Genomic DNA, 19,144 nt, shown 5'->3' on the forward strand with positions numbered 1-19,144 from the left:
CCACCCGAGTGCTGAGATCGCAGGTGTGTGCCACCCGAGTGCTGAGATCGCAGGTGTGTGCCACCCGAGTGCTGAGATCGCAGGTGTGTGCCACCGTGCCCTGTACAGTCACACCTGGTGCTTGCATTACAAGTATGTTGTCATGCAAGGCTAAAGTTTTGCCACTTTCAGGCTCTCTTTCAAATAATTCCTATATTCATTCATCCGGGAGGCACTTCCTGAGTGCCTGCTTTGTGGCAGGGAGCTGAGGCAGGACAGGCTCCATTGAGCTGCAAAGTCACATTTTAATGAGAAGGGGGGGAGATATAGGGAATCAGTCAGGCATGTCAGACCCTGAGGAGTTTGATGAAGATATAATTAGGTTGGTGATGTCTCACCCAGGTAGCTCACTTGAGCAGCCAAAGGTCAGGGGCTTGGAACTCAGTGCCTCCCAGGAGAGCCCAGGCTTGGTGCTTGGAGCAAACAGGATACCCACAGAAAAGGCACAGGGCTGTGTGGTGAGCGACTTTCCAGAGGAAGGGTGGGTTGGAAGGAATCTGCCTGGCCCGGGCTCTTAGGTGAGGGCTCTTGGACTTTGAAAGGGGAGAGTACGTCACTGATCTTAGGTGGTAATGGTGGAATGGGTTGGGGGTTCCAGGTGGTGCTGAAGGGACATGCTGCAGGTGAAGGGGAAAGCCATGGGTCCCAGGCAATGTTGGGGGTGACAGGTCTGGGGTCCCAGGAGATGCTGTGGGACAGGCTGGGGTCCCAGGTAATGTGGTTTGTGTTTAAGAGGCTGGAGACAGGTGGGATTCACCAAAGTGGGGACATACGGATGGAGCCAGGGAGGGAGCAGGAGACGGTAAGGCTGGGGAACCCCACAAGCCAGAAGCAGCAACCTGTGAGTCTGCAGGCTGTTTTTATTCAACTCTGACGAGCTTTCCTGCATTAGAAATGCAGCTGAGAAGATAGAGGCTATGAGAGAGAGGGAGAGGGGCCAGCACGTGAGCCATGGTGCTGGGCAGGAGGGGTCTTGGTGACATGAGCGTGTGAACATCTGTTCTTCACTTTGCAGCCCGTGTTCCACGTCATGGGCTTCTCGGTCACTGGGAGGGTCTTGAACGGACCTGAAGGAGAAGGCGTTCCGGAGGCTGTGGTCACCCTGAACAACCAGATTAAAGGTGGGCAGGCATGTGGTCCTGAGCCTCTTCAAGGGCTTGTTTTCAATCATGGAATGATATAGACACAAGTGACAACATCTCAGTGTAAAACCTTGTGAAAAGCCGGGCGGTGGTGGCGCACGCCTTTAATCCCAGCACTCGGGAGGCAGAGCCAGGCGGATCTCTGTGAGTTCGAGGCCGGCCTGGGCTACCAAGTGAGTTCCAGGAAAGGCGCAAAGCTACACAGAGAAACCCTGTCTCGAAAAGCCAAAAAAAAAAAAACCTTGTGAAAACACTGCATCCCCACGTATCTGTTGGGATGCAAGCTTTGGGGCCCATCTTTTATTCACATGCTTTGGTTGCAGTCAAAACGAAAGCTGACGGCTCCTTCCGCCTAGAGAACATCACGACAGGGACGTACACCATCCATGCTCAGAAGGAGCATCTCTACTTCGAGGTGGTTACCATCAAAATCGCACCCAACACTCCACAGCTGGCTGACCTCATTGCTACAGGGTAAGTGTGCTGTCTGTCAGCGTGACGACTGACTGCGACCGAAAGCAACTGGAGGAGGAAAGGGTTTATCTGGCTAACACTTCCACATCACAGTCCATCACTGAGTGAGGTCAGGTAGGGATCTGGAGGCAGGAACTGAAGCAGAGGCCATGGAGGGCTGCTTACTGTCTTGCTCAGCCTCCTTTCTATAACTCAGGACTACCTGTCTAAGGGTGGCACTGTCCTCGGTGAGCTGGGCCCTTCCGATCAGTTATCAACCAAGAAAATGCCTCACAGGCCAGTCCGGTGAGAGCATCTTCTCAGTTGAGGGTCCCTCTTCCCAAATGACTCCAGCATGTGTCAAGTTGACATAAAACTAGCCAGCCCATGGGCTGTGTAGTCTTGGGTACATCCCGGCTCCTCTTGGCAGCAGTGGAGAAGAAAATGAGCTTTGACCCGACCATATTTCTGTCCAGGATTCACATCCGGTTCTAATAGCTGTCGAGAGTCAAGTTGGCTTTCTTTTGGAAAGATGAGTGCTGAACCTTTTTGTTTTGTTTTGTTTTGTTTTGTTTGTTTTTTGTTTTTTCGAGACAGGGTCTCTCTTTGTAGCTTTGCGCCTTTCCTGGAACTCACTTGGTAGCCTAGGCTGGCCTCGAACTCACAGAGATCCACCTGCCTCTGCCTCCCGAGTGCTGGGATTAAAGGCGTGCGCCACCACCGCCCGGCCCTTTTTTTTTTTTTAAGTAAAAAAAATTTTTTTAAAGCCAGGCATTGGTGGTGCATGCCTTTAATCCCAGCACTTGGAAGGCAGGGGCAGGTAGATCTTATGAATTTGAGGCCAGTCTGGTCTACAGAGAGAGATCCAGTACAGGCTCCAAAACTACACAGAGAAACCCTGTCTTGAAAAAAAAGAAAAGAGAAAAATTTTAATTTATTTTACCTACCAACCACAAATCCCTGTCTCATCCCTCCTCCCACTTCTCCCTAGTCGTCGTCCCCCCCTCCCCCCGCCCCCAAACCCTTCTATCAACTCCTCCAAAAGGGCAAGGCCTCCCGTGGGGGATCAGCACAGCCTTCAGTTGAGGCGGGACCCAGTCCCTCCCCCGGCATCAAGGGTGAGCAAGGCGTCCGACCCTAAGTAATGGGCTCCGGAAAGCCAGCTCCTGAGTGCTGAAGCTTAGTAGCTGAAGGCACTTACATGTTGGACACTTAAGATGGTTTTCTTTTGCTTTCAAGTTAAAATGGGTTTGTTAAAGTAGAGAAAGAAGATGATGGTATATGTGCTTTCTCCAAACCTAACAACTTGAGTCTTATCCCTGGGAGCCACGTGGTGGAGGAAGGGAGCAACTTGTACAAGTTGTCCCTGACCTCCACATGTGTGCCAACACAATAAATAATCATGTCTGTCTATCATTCTATCTATCATCTATCTGTCTATCTATTTATCATCTGTCTATGTATCATTCTATCATTCTATCTATCTATATCTATCATCTACCTGTCTGTCTGTCTATCATTCTATCTATTATTCTATCTATCATCCATCATTCTAGCTATCATTCTAGCTATCTATCATCTGTCTGTCTATCTATCATTCTAGCTATCTATCATCTATCTATTTATCTATCAATTATTCTATCTATCATCTACCTGTCTGTCTGTCTGTCTATCTATCTACCTGTCTGTCGGTCTGTCTGTCTATCTAATATCTAATATCTATCTAAATTAGAAAAAGATCTTTGAGGTTAGCCCTCCCCTGAGAGCATTTTCCTTGTCTGATCCTAGAGGGCTTTGCTAGGTTCTCTGATGGTGTGGAGGTGTGCTTGGAGATGCTTCTGGTCACTGGCGGAGTTAATCATGTCGTCACTGATGTCAAGGAGGGAAAGAAAAGATACTTAAGGGTTCTCAGCCTACTAGAGGTGTTGCTGTGGACAGGTGATGAGGATTCAGGTTTGGCGTCTGGTGGCACACTCTCCTAGACGTTTGGATCTGTGTCCATCCTGATTGACACTCCTAGGTGACTCGTCAACTGGAAGTGGAATGCCAGCAATGTAGGGGTGGGCTGGAGAGCCTGAGTGGGTGAGGTCACAGGAGGGACAGAGGTGGTTGCTGACAGCAGAGCTAGGGAGCAGAGCCCCGGCAGACAGCCATCAGCCTAGTCACCAAGTCACCTAGTCACCTTTCAGCTTTGAAAGACAGGACATCAGTCATTCTTAGAAAATAACTCCCGGGTTCAAGTCCTGTTCCTGTCCCTCTGCTTTTGTGCTGGAACATCCGTGCTAGGTAAGCAGATGTAAGTTCCTCACCTGTCGGTAAAGCGCAGTACAAGGGCTGCACATGTAACGAGGAGCCGAGCCTAAGTGGTAAGGACAGGGTTGTCGGCTCTCAGCTCCTTGGGGAGATGGCACAGAGAGAGGCCTGCAGTTTGTGCCAGGAAGAGATTGGGGAGAAGACCTTGGGTAGATTGGGGTGGGGGTGGTAGTGTGAGGCCTTAGGAGGACCAAGGGAAGAAGATGCAGGGCAGCGTGTTCAGAGGGGAGGACACCGAATGGAAGGGGCTGAGTCAGTGTGTCCAGAGGCCGTGATGAGGTCAGCAAGCCTTTGACCATGTACCTGAGGTGCAGAGACAGACAGCCTTGCCACTGAGACCGTGGGGTCAGCAAGGGTATGATAGAGATGTGCCTTGCTGCCTGCTGGGTGGGTAGGGATTGGTGGGAAGCCAGGGTGTTGGCAGATGGTGCAGATAGGGGCCTGTGGCAGTTATCTGGAGGAGATGATCGGCTGGGGGTGCCTTAGTGCCGGGTGCTGACAGGAGAGGAAATGAGAAACAGATGGATTTGATAAATGATCCGATGCAGAAAGTCAGTAGGCACATACTGCCAGGCCCCAGCCTCTCTCAACTGATGTGTGTGTGTGTGTCTGATAATTTTCTTATTTAAAGTGAAATATTTGAACCAAAGCAAGAAAAAAATGACATTTGAGCATCTTTGGAAAAACTCATTACTTTCTGAAGGGGCCCAGGGACATTTACTTTATTTTTGAATGGTGTTGGGGATCAAACCTAGAACTTTGAGCACACAGGCAAATGTACTGCCACTGAGCTTCACCCCAACCCACATCTGCCTCCTTAATGCATTGATGTTTCTTACTTTTCTTTTTTAAAATTATTTATAAAAATATATTTTTAATTTTTTTAGAGTTTCTTCTATTTATTTTATGAGTGTGTCTTGCCTGCCTGCATGTCTATACACTATGTCCGTTCCATGCCCTTGGAGGGCACAAGAGGGTGTCAGATATCCTGGAACTAGACTTGCGAACAGTTGTGAGCCGCCATGTGGGTGCTGGCAATCAAACCCAGGGCCTCTGCAAGAGCAGCCAGTGCTCTTAGCTGGCCGTCTCTCTGGCCCCTATTTTATTTTTAAAACTTTATTACACTGTTGTTGTTGTTTTTTAACTCTTTTTTGGGGGCCCACCACCCAGCTCCCAAATAAATCACACACGGAAGCTTATTGCTACTTATGAATGTCCGGCCTTAGCTTGGCTTAGTTTCTAACCAGCTTTCCTTAACTCATCTTTAACTGATCCTGTCTACCTTTTGCCTCTGGGCTTTTCCCATTCTCTTACTTCTGTACCTTACTCTTACTGCATGGCCTGCTGTGTGTGTATAGCTGGGTGGCTGGCCTCTGGAATCCTTCTCCTTTCCTTCCAGATTTCTCCCTCTATATATTCTCTCAGCCTGCCAGCCCTGCCTATCCTTTCTCCTGCCTTGCTATTGGCCATTCAGTTCTTTATTAGACCATCAGGTGTTTTAGACAGGCACAGTAACACAGCTTCACAGTTTGTTTTTTTGTTTGTTTGGTTTTGGTTTTGGTTTTTCGAGACAGGGTTTCTCTGTGTAGCTTTGTGCCTTTCCTGGGACTCACTTGGTAGCCCAGGCTGGCCTCGAACTCACAGAGATCCGCCTGGCTCTGCCTCCCGAGTGCTGGGATTAAAGGCGTGCACCACCACCGCCCGGCCCAGCTTCACAGAGTTAAACAAATGCAACATAAACAAAAGTAACACACCTTAGCATAACATTCTACAACATTACACTTACTCATTTATTACTGAGTCAGTCTCTTTCCCTCCCTCTTTCTCTGTGCACGTGTCGGTGTATCTCTTGTGGCATTCACATGGAGACAGCTCTCTCCCTCCACAACATGGGTCTTGGGGATTGGACTCAGGTTCCTCAGGTTTGGTGGTGAGTGCCTTTACTCACTGAACCATTTTGCTGACCCAAGATTTATTTCTTTTCCTTTTAAATTAATTTTTATTTTTGGTGTGTGTGTGAGTGTGTGTGTGTGTGTGTGTGTGTGTGTGTGTGTGTGTGTGTGATACCAGACAGTGAGCACATGACCACTCCTAGGTGTGGTTAAGGAGAAGGTTTTATTGTAGATATGAGGGAGAGAATAGAAGAATAGACCAGGCCTCAAGAGGAGAGAGAGCAGAGTGGGGTGGGGGAGAGATGGAGAGTAGGAGAAACAGAGAGAGCAGAGAGGGGGCCAAGAGAGCGAGTGGCCAGAGAAGCTGAGGCAATGAAATCAGGCTGGGGAGATTGGGGGGGGGGGCAGGGGGGGGTGTGAAAAGGGCTGAGAGGAGCCAGAACTCTGGAACTATGCTGGGGGAGCCTGTGTGGAGAGCCTGGTGGCCAGCATCTCCTTTGATATGTTAGTGGGCACCTCAGCCATTTGTCCTGAAGTTCTCTGAGACCTGACAGGAATTTCAGGTGGTTGTGGACCCTCTGAGGTGGGTTCTGGGAATTGAACCCAGGTCCTCTGGAGAGTACTGTGTGCTCTTAACCACTGAGCATCTCTCCAGCCCTGATCCTTTTTTAGAACCTGTAACCAGTTAAGAATGTAGAAACCTCCCTCAGATGACAATCCACACAGAAGCAGGTGGTGAGCCCGGGGCAGCCTCCGGGTGCAGGGCGATGACGGCAGCTTTACTCCTCCTAAATGACACAGCCATCCTCAGCCCTTCCTGATCTTGTCCCTGATTGTCCAGTTGGGGCAGACATGCTTCTCCAGCGGTTTATTTGGTCCTGATTGTCAGAGGCAGAAAGTTCTTTAGTGTGGTTCTGTCTGAAGCAGCAGCTGACATTTATATCCCGTGATTGTTTAGGATAAGAAGATTGGACCTTTAGTGAGTTGGAGAGATGGGTGGCCTCCAGATGGTATCTTAGCTGCAGCCACCACAGATGGAACGGGTGCTGTTGTTGGTCCCTCTGGGAGCAGCTGGGCCTGCTGTGTGGTTCTTGAAGAGACAGACCTCTTTCGTCTGGAAGCTGGAGTTCCAGTCATTCTCATCCGTAGGGTTCTGCCTTTATGAGAGGCATTTTGTGGCTCTCAACTCCTAAGGAGTTCAGTTTCAACTTTGCGATTGCTCTTACACCCACATGGCGTCTAACCACAAATGGGGAAGACATGGTGGTTTTATGGCCTGGTTAATGGTACTGGGTTTGTGTTTTTTTTTTTTTTTGCAGGCAGCTGACAGCTCTTCCGTTTTTAGGGTTAGCCCAAGTTATATCAGTAGTCCAATTACCTGAAATGTTTTTATTACCTGCAGATTGACTTCAACTGGCTTCTGTGGAGGTGGGGTGGCGGGTGGGAGTGTGTTACCTAGAGAACACACAGCCCTGCCCTGGGCCCAGCTGCAGACTTTTGCAGACGGGTCTCTGAAGGGAGAGTCACCAAGTCTACCCGGTAGACAGTATTGTCTCAGCGTTACTGGGAGCCTGCCCTGCCGCACTGAGTCTTGCTAGAATGACCAGACTTCTCATTGCAGGTTCAGCATCTGTGGCCAGATATCCATCATCCGCTCCCCTGATACTGTCAAGCAGATGAGTAAATACAAAGTGGTCCTGTCCTCTCAAGACAAGGACAAGTCTTTGGTCACCGTGGAGACGGATGCTCATGGATCATTTTGCTTTAAAGCGAAGCCAGGGACCTACAAAGTCCAGGTGCATGAGTTGTGTTTGTCTTAGAGTATATGGGGAGGGTGGCTCCGTGAGTAGACGGTCTGCCCTGCAAGCATCAGGACCTTTGATCCCGAGAGTCCCTACCAAAAGGCAGGTGTGCTGGCGTGAGCTTGTCATCCCAGTGCTGGGCGGCAGAGACGGGCAGACCCCTGGGGCTCACTGGCCGGCCAGACTTGCCTGCTAGGTAAGCTCCAGGCCACTGAGAGATCATCTCAAAGACCAAGAAAGATGGCTCCTGAGGAAATAACACCCAAGGTGACCTCTGGCCTCCACACACTCTCAGCCCTGCAGCTCGAGAAAATGCAAGGGTTTTCCAGAGTGTTAGGAGCCACAGTGGGACACAGGGAGGAGGCTTTCGGGTCCTGGCTCCTGACTGTGAGGTGTTCTCATCCCTAGGTGTGAGTTGTGAATAGACACAGGCCTGTCTTTTCTCCTTGGATGTGTGTGCAGGGTTAGGAGCACGCTGTGCCCTCCTGTGCCTTCCTTGCTTCTGGCTGCTCTAGGATGCCCATGAGGCCAAAGCAGAGCAGAGCCAGTTCTTCAGGCCGTTCAGAACCTCATGGTACCGGTTTCTGAGAGCCCAGACCAGGGAGGAGCTTCCCCACCCTGACTCCAGGACAACCAGCAGGCCCCAGGGAGCCTGCCCATCCAGGCCCAGAAGCAGGGCAGCGCCTGCCTGGAGTCGCCTGCGCACAGCTGGGCCAGTGACAAGACAAGCAGAGGTCTGCCCACGTGGGAAAGGCCATGTTCCTGTAGCTGGCAGGGCTTGCCAATCGAATCAGCTCTGCTCCCAGCTTTAGTGAGGGAGGACTGGAGTGTCCACAAGCCTGGGTCTTCTAGGGTGGGACCTTCCTTCTGTAGGGACAAGTGGAGATATTTGGTGGGTGACAGCTCTCATTGTGAGCCACCTGCCCAGCTTATCTGAAGATGGCCACATCGACAGCTCCTGAAGTTCTGTCGGAAGCTCACAGTTGGGCAGTTCCTTGCTGGGAATAAAGTAGGGGACCTCTGCCCCCTTCCCCATCCTTTTCTGAGCTTGGGAAACACACACAGAAAAGGAGCCAAGAGTGATAGCACATGCCTATAATTCCAGCACTGGGGAGTTGAAGCAGGAGCAGTGTGAATTTCAGGCTAGCCTGAGCTACACAGTCTCTGTCTTAAAATAACACACAAGAGAATAAGTACTTGGAAAAAGAAAATGACCTAATTCTACAGGAGCCTCTGGGAAGGCATCAGACAGTCTCTCTCTCTCTCTCTCTCTCTCTCTCTCTCTCTCTCTCTCTCTCTCTCTCTCTCTCTCTCTGAGACTTGGTTTCACAACAGCCCAGGTTGACTTGAACCTTGAGGTGTTCTTTCTACCTTAGCCTCCTGAGTGTGGGATTACAAGCTGGTGCTGCCATGCCTGGCTTAGTTATTATACTATTACTGTGTTACTATAAAAATACCACTTCTGGCCAGGCATGGTAGTGCATGCCTTTAATCCCAGCATGCAGAGGCAGATGGATCTCTGTGAGTTCCAGGACAGCTAGGGCTACACAGAGAAACCCTGTCTTGAAAACAAACAAACACAGTTACTTCTTAAGTTTGTTATGATTACACATCTGGGCTCAAAGTGAACCTTCACCCTTCACTATCTGCGTACCTTGAGGCCCACATGAAGGTTCTAGTGCCTCATAGGCTGGAGAGAGATCCTCTCTGCAGCCTCTAGTGCAGTGGTTCTCAACCTGTGGGTCACGAACCCTTGTGGGGGGACGTCACACATCAGATATCCTGCATTTCAGATACTTACATTATAATTCATAAAAGTAGCAAAATTGCAGTTACGAAGTAGCAGCAAAAATAACTTTATGGTTGGGGATCACCACAGCATGAGGAACTGTTAAAGGGTTGCAGCGTTAGGAAGTTGAGAACCGCTGCCTTACTGTCTCATGTTCTCACAGGTGGTGGTGCCTGAGGCCGAGAGCAGAGCCGGGCTCATGCTGAAACCACAGACGTTCCCTCTCACCGTGACCAACAGGCCTGTGATGGATGTGGCCTTTGTGCAGTTTTTGGCGTCTGTTTCTGGAAAAGTCTCCTGTTTGGGTGAGGTGTCCACTGCATGGGAGAGCCTCTAGTTCAGAGAACTGGACAGTGGGAGGTGCTGGGACCAGGCCTTTCTGAATGGGGTGGCAGTAAAGGCAGTGCCACTTCCGGGAAGGGCTGCAGGGTTCTGAGGTGCCTTTTTGTGAATGGTGATTTCTCAGTAACTGCCAAGCTACCAGGCACCTGGATTGTTTCGATTTTATTTTCCAAAGGTTTCTTTTTAGGCTGAAATCAGACCCTGCTTTCAATATTAGCTCGTGGGTAGGTCAGGGCGCAGTGTGTATGGACGTGCTGCACATGTGTGCCTGTATGTGGAGGTAGAGGTAGTATTGATGTCTTCCTTTGATCCCTCTGCACTGTTTGATATATTGGAACCGAGACTCGTCGGTTCAGCCATGCTGGCTGGACCAAGGGCTCCCAAGCACCTGCCCGTCTCTGCCCACTCCAGTGCTGGGGCTGCGGATGCACACTGCCATGTCAGCTTTTTGTGTGGGATTGGGGAGCCAAACTCAGTCTCACGTTTGTGGTGCAGGCAGCTCACCAGCTGGGTCATCTCCCCAGCTTCCTGTGTGTGTGTGTGTGTGTGTGTGTGTGTGTTTTATGTTTTTTTTGAGACAGGGTTTCTCTGTATAGTTTTGGGGCCTGTCCTGGAACTCACTCTATAGACCAGGCTGGCCTCGAACTCACAGAGATCTGCCTTCCTCTGCTTCCCGAGTGCTAGGATTAAAGGCATGCGCCACCACCACCATCCAGCCTTTGTAGGTTTTTTGAGACTGGGTCTCGTGTAGTTCACGCTGGCCTCTAACTTGTACAAGGCTGAGAATGATCTTAACTGTCTTGCCTCCGGGGCTTATTGCTTAGGCTAAGCCCTCAGGAACATGTCAGGGCTTGTGGTGACAGTCATGTGAGTGCCTCTGGCCTTTCCTCTGCAGACACCTGCGGTGACCTGTTGGTGACCCTGCAGTCCCTGAGCCGCCAGGGGGAGAAACGCAGCCTCCAGCTCTCCGGCAAGGTCAACTCCATGACCTTCACGTTTGACAAGGTGCTGCCTGGGAAATACAAAAGTAAGATGGAGCACGATACATCCGTGAGCTACCCCAAGCCTGCTCCCCCTTTGTGCTTATTGTAGGCCTTTCCATGGGCACTCTGTCCTGGGACCATGACCTGAAAGGCAGGCCTTGTCAGGAAGGTCCCACTCCATGCATCTGCTTTGGGGAGGGTGCCCTGACTAATCACCTTAGGTTTCAATGCCAGAAAGAGCGGGCTGATTCTACTCTCACACCTGCACCTTGCTCTAGAGTGACCTTGGTCGGTCACTCTTTCTCCTCGCCAGACTCTTTCCTCATCTGTGGAATGGTACAGTAGCCTTTCGCAAGAAGAGACTAAGCAAAGCGCAGAGCCTGGTCGCAGGGCAGTGGCCCACGCAGGTGCCCTTCCTGCCCTCACCAAGCCAGCTCCTGCCTCCTGTTGGGACTAGACTTCTGGCTGGGAAAGTAGGCTTCTCTCTCCGGGGTTCTTTTCTGTCTCAGAAAGAGCTGGCAAACTTCACTCGGAGCTGCCTGCCTGTTTTAGAGTTTCTGTGGAGTCCTGCCGCGCCCGTGTGCATGTACTGACCGTTGCTGCTCAGTCCAGACCTGCCAGGCTGACAGGAAGCCTGGTGCTGGGGAGGCTGAGGAGTTCAAGGTCAGCCAGGACCGCAGGCCGTATAAACAACAACCAAAGTTGAAAGTATTTACACAAAGTCTGGTGACCCCTGGATATCTTGTAGCCTGGCATCTTCAGCCTACGTGGATTTCTTTGTGGGCAGCCACAGTGGCCACGTAGTCAGTTTTTCTTTGGCAGTGATCTGTCCTAAACATTGTTGACTGCCCAGGTGTTTTTATATAAAGAGCATTTTCCTTTTAGACAGGGTCTCTCTCACTCTAGAGCCCGGCTGGCTTTGAATTCTTCGTCCTCCTGCCTCCGCCTTCGGAGTGCCGGGATTACATGTGCACAGTGCCGTGTTCAGCACCTGTGCAGTCTGCAGCAGCTAGGCAGCAGGTCCCCGGTGTTTGTTTTGCAGTAAGCATCATGCATGAGGATTGGTGCTGGAGGAACAAGAGTCTGGAAGTGGAAGTTCTGGAGGACGATGTGTCTTCGGTGGAGTTCAGGCAGACGGGCTACATGCTGCGGTGTGCGCTCTCACACGCCATCACTCTGGTACGCACTGCCCCCGAAGGGTCGAAGAGAGAGTGGGGGGGGGGCGGGGGAGGGGGCTGGCAAGATGGCTCAGTGCGTAAAGGCACTCGCTACCAAGCCACATGGTCTGGATTTGATCCCCAGGACCCACACAATGGAAGGAAAGAACCAAATCCTGCAAGTTACCCTAGACCTACACATATATACAGTACACACATGGACACACACACACACACACACACACACACTCTGTCCTACACATATATACACTGCGCACATACACACACACACACACACACACACCCTCTGTCCTACACATACATACACTGCACACATACACACACACACACACCCCCTCTGACCTACACATATATACACTCTACACACACACACACACACACACACACACACACACACACAGGAATGTCTGGCTCATAGCAACTGCCAGAGCCTGGCACAGCAAGACTTCATAATGGCAGTTGAGCCAGGCTCCTTCTCTGCCCTGAGTTCCCGCCTGCTAGAGGGTGTGTGTGTGTGTGTGTGTGTGTGTGTGTGTGTGTGTGTGTGTGTGTGTCCCCATGTGTTCCTCATCCTGTGGGCAGAGGGGCCGCTGTGCTGTGGTGCTTCATCAAGCCCCTTGTTTTTCCTGCAGCTTTGAGATCATGTGCACTTTGCGGGCTGTGGGGAGGCTCAGCAAGCTGTGTTGTATTTAATTTCCTTGGCGCAACCAGGGTGCTGTTTACTAGGTAGCTGCGCTTCTCTAGGCTGTTGCTTCCCACAGTGGGAAGAGCTCACTCGCTTACTTATTCTCTAGTGTTCTGTTTTTATTTGCTTTTGTACTTCTGGGAACTAAACCCAGGGTTTCAGATATACTGAGCAAGCACTTATCATTGAGTTGTAGTGCTGGCCCTTAAAACATTTTTAAGTTACTATTATTTTATTTATTGTTTTTTGAGATCTGGTCTCTATGTAGCCCTGGCTATCCTGGGACTCACTATGTAGACCAGGCTGGCCTCAAACTCACAGATTCAAATTTAGATGCCCATGCCTCCCTAGTGCTGGAATTAAAGACGGGCAGTACTGTGCCCAGCCTAAATTATGGTTATTTTACGTTGTGTATATGGGTGTTTTGCCTCTGTGTGTCTGTACTGCTGCCCGTGTGCAGTGTTCATGGAAGCCAGCAGAGGGCACTGGAGCGCCTAGCACTAGAGTTGCAATGGTTGTGAATCTCCATGTGAGAATCAAAGCCGGGTTCCTTGGAAGAAAAGCAGTGTTCTTCACCGCTCAGCCATCTCTCCAGCTCCCTCTTTTTCACTCTCTGTTTTTGAGAGTGAGTTTTACTGTGTTGCCCAGGCTGGTCTTTGTGTCCTCCTGCTTCTCTCCCAAGCTAGTGGGATGTAGGCCCGTGCTTGTCTACTTGGCTGTGGTCCCAGGGGCTCCAGGGAAAGGATTATCTCTGTAGTTTCTGCAGGGTAGTAGCAAATGTCATTGTCAGATCCCAGCTAGAGGCAAATGACAGTGTCATGGCTGCTTGTGACAGTGGACCTCAGCTGCTAACACTGAAGCATCCACTTTAATGCATTTTGAAGGAAGATGGCAAAAAACCTGGGCTCGCCTCACCCCCCCGCCCCCCGCCACCTCCTTGTCCACTCGTGCTGGGCCCCAGCAGCACTTGCTCCCCAGTTCACCCGACCCTGTTGTCTCCGCTGTTGATAGCCTCTGTGCATGTTCATCCCTCTGCCCAGAGAGCTGAGCCTTCCCCAGAAGTGCAGGTATTCTTCTTGTCTCTTACGGAGGCCCAGCAGTTTCCTGTTGAGAGGGCGGTGCTGCCCCGGGCCCCAGAGCTCTAGTGCTCTTCTCCGTGGTAGGTGGTGATCCGCTCACTGCATTTGCTTCTCTGCTTGTCTCCCTACCTGAAACCACCCGTTCATTTGTTGATTCGTCGGTTTCCCAAGCTGAAAGGTCACCCCACCCTCCTCAGAGCAGGGGCCGCACCATGCCTCCCGGGACCCTGACCTGAGTCTGTCCTGTGGCAGGTTCTCAGTAAATAGGAGCTGACTGAGTGCAAATAGCACATTTCAGAAAGTTTGGAGGGTTTCGGTTTTCCTGTGGCACCCAACAGCTCAAAATGATTAGTGGGCCAAACTGATGACTGGCTCAGAAACGGGAATATCACTCATCACCGCACTGTCTCTGTCTCCCCACAAGTCACTGTGTTGGCTTTGGCCCCACAGGAGTTTCATCAAGACGGAAACGGCCCCGAGAATGTGGGGATTTACAACCTGTCTAGAGGAGTCAACCGCTTCTGCCTGTCCAAGCCTGGTGAGCCTGGGAGGCAGGAGGGTGGGGCCAGGGTGGGCCTGAAGGGCAGAGACCCTGGGTCCTTTCGCCTTCAGAGCTGTTAATGAGGTGGCTGGCCAGTGGCCTGTTCTCCACTGACTCTCTTAGCTCTATTCAGATAGAGTTTACAGAGCATGAAGTTCACCTGCTTAGGAGGTTAGTGGTGGAGCACCAGTTAGTGTGCTCCTAGGGCCTGGGTGTACCCCAGGGCCACACAAACAATGCAATTCATTGGAGTGAGACGTGTGCTAAGTGCTGTCTGGTAAGTTTACCAGCTTGTGCGGTCATCACTGCAGGCCCCGCCCTGGCAGTGGCTCAGTCATGCTGGCCCGCCGAGCCTGACTGTGCTTGGCTTCTTATATCTAACAGTTTTGAAGGTGGGCCACACCGCAGTGTACCAGTGCTTTGTTCTTTGTTGAATGATATTCCACATTCTGTGTGTGTAGCCATTTGCCATTCGAGGTGCCCTGAGATGGCTTCCATTTGGGGTATTAGGAAAACCACGGCAGTGAGCCGTGTGCATGGTTTTGTGCCTGTGTATTTTAGTTCTTATTTAGGTTCCTAAGAATGGGACCTCGTAATTACATGGTAAATTTATATCTAACTTGTAAAAAAACAAAACATTGCCAGTTGGTTTCCAGAGAGACCACACTATTTGGCGTCCACACTACCCTGATTAAGGCCTGTTTGTGATCTTTTGTTGTGTTTTTGGAACCACCCAGTACTCTCTGGTTGGTAAGCCCAGTGGAGGCCGGCCCAACCTGCTGCCCACCCCAGTGTGGTGCCCACCCCATGTGGCCACCCAGTGCAATACTGGGCTGTAGTCGGAGTCAGTCAGTGTCTGCTGACGAATGTGGAGTAGGGGAGCTAATCATGACCCCCGGCGCCCACTGCGCTGGGCCTGCTGTGCAGTGAGAACAGGAAGGGGCTTGAGGCTTCTGCGAGAGTCTGGTCACCCGAATGAGCCGAGAGGGATTAAATGGTTCACTTTGCTCATCCTCAGCCTGACTGCGTTCCTCCAGCAGGGGGTGATTGTGCCCTGACCAAGGCCTCACTTCCCCAGGTTATGCCGAGAAGTGTGTGCTTTTGCAGGCCTCCTCTGCCCGCCCCATTCCTTTTCAGAACCACATGCCTGGTTACCCTGAGGCTCCCTGACTGAGCCTTCTAAGTTGAAGAATTCTCCTCAGTCTGGTTCACAGGAGAGATTACTTTTCAGTCCTTGTTGGCTATGTGCACGTTAGCTGCATGTGAGCAGGTGCGGCCACGGGGAGCCTTTAAGTCCCAGACGGTGAAGGCACACTCCTGAGCAGGCTGTGAAGGGAGGGGTCTGTGGCCCAGGAAAGCAGCCTGCCTGGTGTTTCCAGTTCCGTTAGCTCAGGTTGTGATATGCTTGAGCTTTCGAAGAGACGTGCTGCCTTGTGAGCACACGTTTTGGAATTGGAATTGTCTGACATAATGCGTTCTGTTCTCAGCAAACTGCTTCTGGTCTTCTCTGTGTAGGTGTGTACAAAGTGACCCCTCGTTCCTGCCACCGGTTTGAGCAAGCCTTCTACACCTATGACACGTAAGCCTGGAGACAGAGTGCTTTGTGGGGGGGTGTTCTGGGCGGGGGGAGGGGGTTTACCTTCCTCGTCTCTGTCCCTTTGTGTCTTCTTCATGTGAGCACACAGGTGTATTTCTGTTGGGTTTTTGTTCTTTTGGAAGAGGTAAGATTAGGCATTATGGTGAATTTCTAGATACGGGTTTATGATATTTAGATGTTACCGAGGAAATGGAGCAGGCTGTCCCTCCTGAGAATTCTGTAAACTCAAGGGCCGACAAGAGAGCTCACTGGGTAAAGATGTTTGCCAAGCCAGACTGGAGACCAGGGTTCAACACCTGGAACTGTGGAGGAGAGACTGGACCCCACAGAGCTGTCCTCTGCTTGTGCTTGGGAGGCTCCCTGAGTTGTCTTACTCCAGCCTGTGGACTGTTTCTCAGTGTGTCGAGGTGGGCAGGACCCAAGGCAACACGCCACTGCTTGGAGTCTCTGGGGTTGCTGCTAGCAGCTTCTCTCTGCTCTGCTTATAGGTCTTCACCCAGTATCCTGACACTGACAGCCATTCGCCACCACGTCCTGGGAACTATCACCACGGACAAAATGATGGACGTCACGGTGACCATCAAGTAAGATGGGTGTCCTGTGTGGGCGGGGGCGGGCTGGTGGAGAGGCCCTGCGAGACCCTCACGGACCCTGGGATGATTGGAACCCTCATCTCTAAGGGTATACACCGGTGGCCTCCCTCTCTTACACTCAGGTGACACAGTTGTCAACCCATAGCAGTGAGATCCCTGACAGCTGGGCGCCGCACCTTAAGTCTGTTTGAATTCTTGATGCTTTTTGCTAAGGGAAAAAATTTTAAAAAGGGGATTTGGTCATTATAGTTCAAGTGTTTTAGTGACTTTTAAGAATTGCCTCTTTTCTGGAGATCTTTTCTTGAGGCCTGGAGGAGTGGAGGTAGCTCCTGTGTAGGTTGGAGGAGGTGCGTGGGAGACAGGCCTTGCTGAGGGGTGTGCTGTGTTGGGGTGTGTCTGACGTCCCAGCTTTCTCCGGAAGTGGGCAGCATGGCCGTCTCACACAGATGGAATTCTGAGGAACTCACTCCCTCCCCTCTCCAGTCGAAGTTGGCTTTGTCTCCATCCAGTTCCCATGTTCCTGCCCATCTGCCACGGATGCTGAGAACATTCAAACACACAGACACGTGCACACACGTAGATATGTGCACACACACACATACACACACAGACAAGCACACCTGCACAGAATAAGTCATTGTGCCGAAGGATTGACCCGGAACCCAGGGCTTTGCACATGCTGTGCAGTCGCTGTGCCCTGAGCTGCACCTCCAGTCCGTTCTTCCGTTCTCACTTGGAGACGGAGATCAGCCAAGTTGTCCAAGCTGACCCTGAACTTGCTGTGTGATCATTCTCTCTAAACATCCTGCAGAACTGAGATGACCAAACTGTGACTATCCAGAAAATACGATTGAGAATTGTCAGGGTGCCGCCCTGGGCTTGCTAAATACCATGTGGTACTGGCAGTCTCTCGGGGAAGCAAACACGGGACTATAAATTTATGACCTTTGAACATGTGAGGAGGAAGGCTGGCAGGCCTGGCCGTGTTGAGGGCTTTTGCCTTTGACCCATACACACCGCTGTCATGGTTTACATAGTGTGATCCAGGCCTGTTGAGTGGAGAACAGACCAAAGAGGCTTGAGAGTGGGAGAACTTGAGGCACAGGGAGGGGGCTCTGCAGAGGCCCAGTGAAGGGACAGGGTCTCAGCCAGCTAAGGCAGTGGTACACAGGGCAGGGGACGCGGAGGCTTGGTGAGGAGGCCGGGGGATGGGGAACAGACAGCTGGACTGGAAGAAAGTGTTCCTGATTTTATGAGTTGGTGGAAACAGATCTCTTTCTGCTGTGGGACCTAGAGCATGCCACCATCTCCTGGGTTTTCAGAGTCCAGTTTACTGGGCACAGGCGTGCTAAACAGAGATACAGCACTAAATGGAATAGGAAGAAGAGCCTGTGCCTTTTGGCTGCAGGGCAGGATAGGTGGGAGCACGGTTGTATTGGGGGCCCACTGTTGAGTCTCAGTGTGGTGCAGGCACAGCAGGTGCCCAGCCCTTCATCCTTGGTAAGTGTTCAGCGGTGGCCACAGCAACTCCAGGTCCCCGACTCCCTTCATTGTGTTAACCTGTGTAGCTTGGGCGTGGCTGCCTTCCTGTCGTCAGCTTGTGTGACTGGAGGAGCTGTGTTTCTGCCTGGACCCTTCCGGAATCTGACCTGATAGGCTTCACCGTCTGCTGGCTCTTGGATCCATGGCCCTGCTCTGTATTGTGTTCTCTTGTTCAGAAGTGCAGCTCCTATCGTTTCCTGACCCTGGTCATTGTCCCTCGCTCCCCTGCTCCAGCCGGCCCCTCAGCAAACCTTTGCCTTTACAGTCAAAGTATTGCCGGTCCCAGCACTCGGGAGGCAGAGGCAGGCAGATCTCTGTGAGTTCGAGTCCAGCCTGGTCTACAGAGTGAGTTCCAAGAAAGGCTCCAAAGCTACATAGAGAAACCCTGTCTTGAAAAACCAAAAAAGTAAAAACAAAAAAAATCCTCTAATACAGTAAAAGCATGTTCAGATGTCTTTCTGGTCCAGTGCTCGACTCTCTGCCCTCATCCCAATCGCCATAGCTTTGGGGACCCAGTGGTCTCCACACAGCCTCCTGCCATCCTATCCCGCTGTGCCTCATGACCCAGTGGTCTCCACACAGTGGCCAGAGTGGTTCTGCTGGTGTGGAGATCAGTCTTTCCTCCACTGAAAACCCAGCAGTTTCCCACCCAGACTCATCTAGAGCCCACACAGGACTTTGAAGCATGTGTGACCCCTGCTTCCCCTCTGACCTTCCTGACCCGTCTGCCCTCCCATGAGTCTTCCACCCAGGCTTTTGATCTTGCCATCTCTGGAACACCCAGTGAATGTCACCCTGGACATCACCCTGCTGTCCACTTTCCTAGCTCCTCTCCACCATGACCTCAGGTCAGGTCCTCCCTTCCTGCCACCCTTTGCCCAGGGTCACCTTCTCAGGACCTTGACGGTGCACCGTGCCCTCCACTCACTGTGTCCCACGGCTGCTTTGTCTTCTCCGTGCATTGTGTCTGGGGGGCCTTTTCTGCCAAGGTCCTCTCCCTCCTAGAGTGTGATTTCTCAGGGTCGGAGTATGGGCTGGTCCTTCAGCCTGGGGATCCCACTGCTGCTTCTCTTTATTTTCTGTTTGGTTTTTTTGAGACAGGGTTTCTCTGTAGCCCTGGCTTTCCTGGATCTCGCTCTGTACTAGGCTGGCCTTGAACTCAGAGATCCGCCTG

At 51.5% G+C, this 19,144-nt stretch overlaps 1 protein-coding gene across 13 annotated transcripts in view; it reads left to right on the plus strand.

Moving 5' to 3' along the window:
- The window catches only part of LOC131919912 (BOS complex subunit NOMO1), a 120,280-nt gene that overhangs the window by 20,056 nt on the left and 81,080 nt on the right, over positions 1-19,144 (plus strand). For 12 of the 13 annotated variants that reach the window (XR_009381470.1, XR_009381472.1, XR_009381479.1 and 9 more), the window contains exons 10-18: positions 1,055-1,160; positions 1,505-1,655; positions 7,461-7,635; positions 9,594-9,735; positions 10,668-10,799; positions 11,798-11,934; positions 14,148-14,235; positions 15,754-15,817; positions 16,324-16,419. Coding sequence is in view for 4 of the 13 variants with exons in the window: in XM_059274353.1 (XP_059130336.1) it covers positions 1,055-1,160; positions 1,505-1,655; positions 7,461-7,635; positions 9,594-9,735; positions 10,668-10,799; positions 11,798-11,934; positions 14,148-14,235; positions 15,754-15,817; positions 16,324-16,419 (1,091 nt within the window). In the remaining 9 variants the exon portion in view is untranslated. The remainder of the gene's footprint in view (positions 1-1,054; positions 1,161-1,504; positions 1,656-7,460; positions 7,636-9,593; positions 9,736-10,667; positions 10,800-11,797; positions 11,935-14,147; positions 14,236-15,753; positions 15,818-16,323; positions 16,420-19,144) is intronic. The other variant, XM_059274366.1, reaches the window with a different exon arrangement.

Source organism: Peromyscus eremicus, chromosome 1, assembly GCF_949786415.1.
Source record: "Peromyscus eremicus chromosome 1, PerEre_H2_v1, whole genome shotgun sequence".
NCBI lineage: Eukaryota > Metazoa > Chordata > Mammalia > Rodentia > Cricetidae > Peromyscus > Peromyscus eremicus.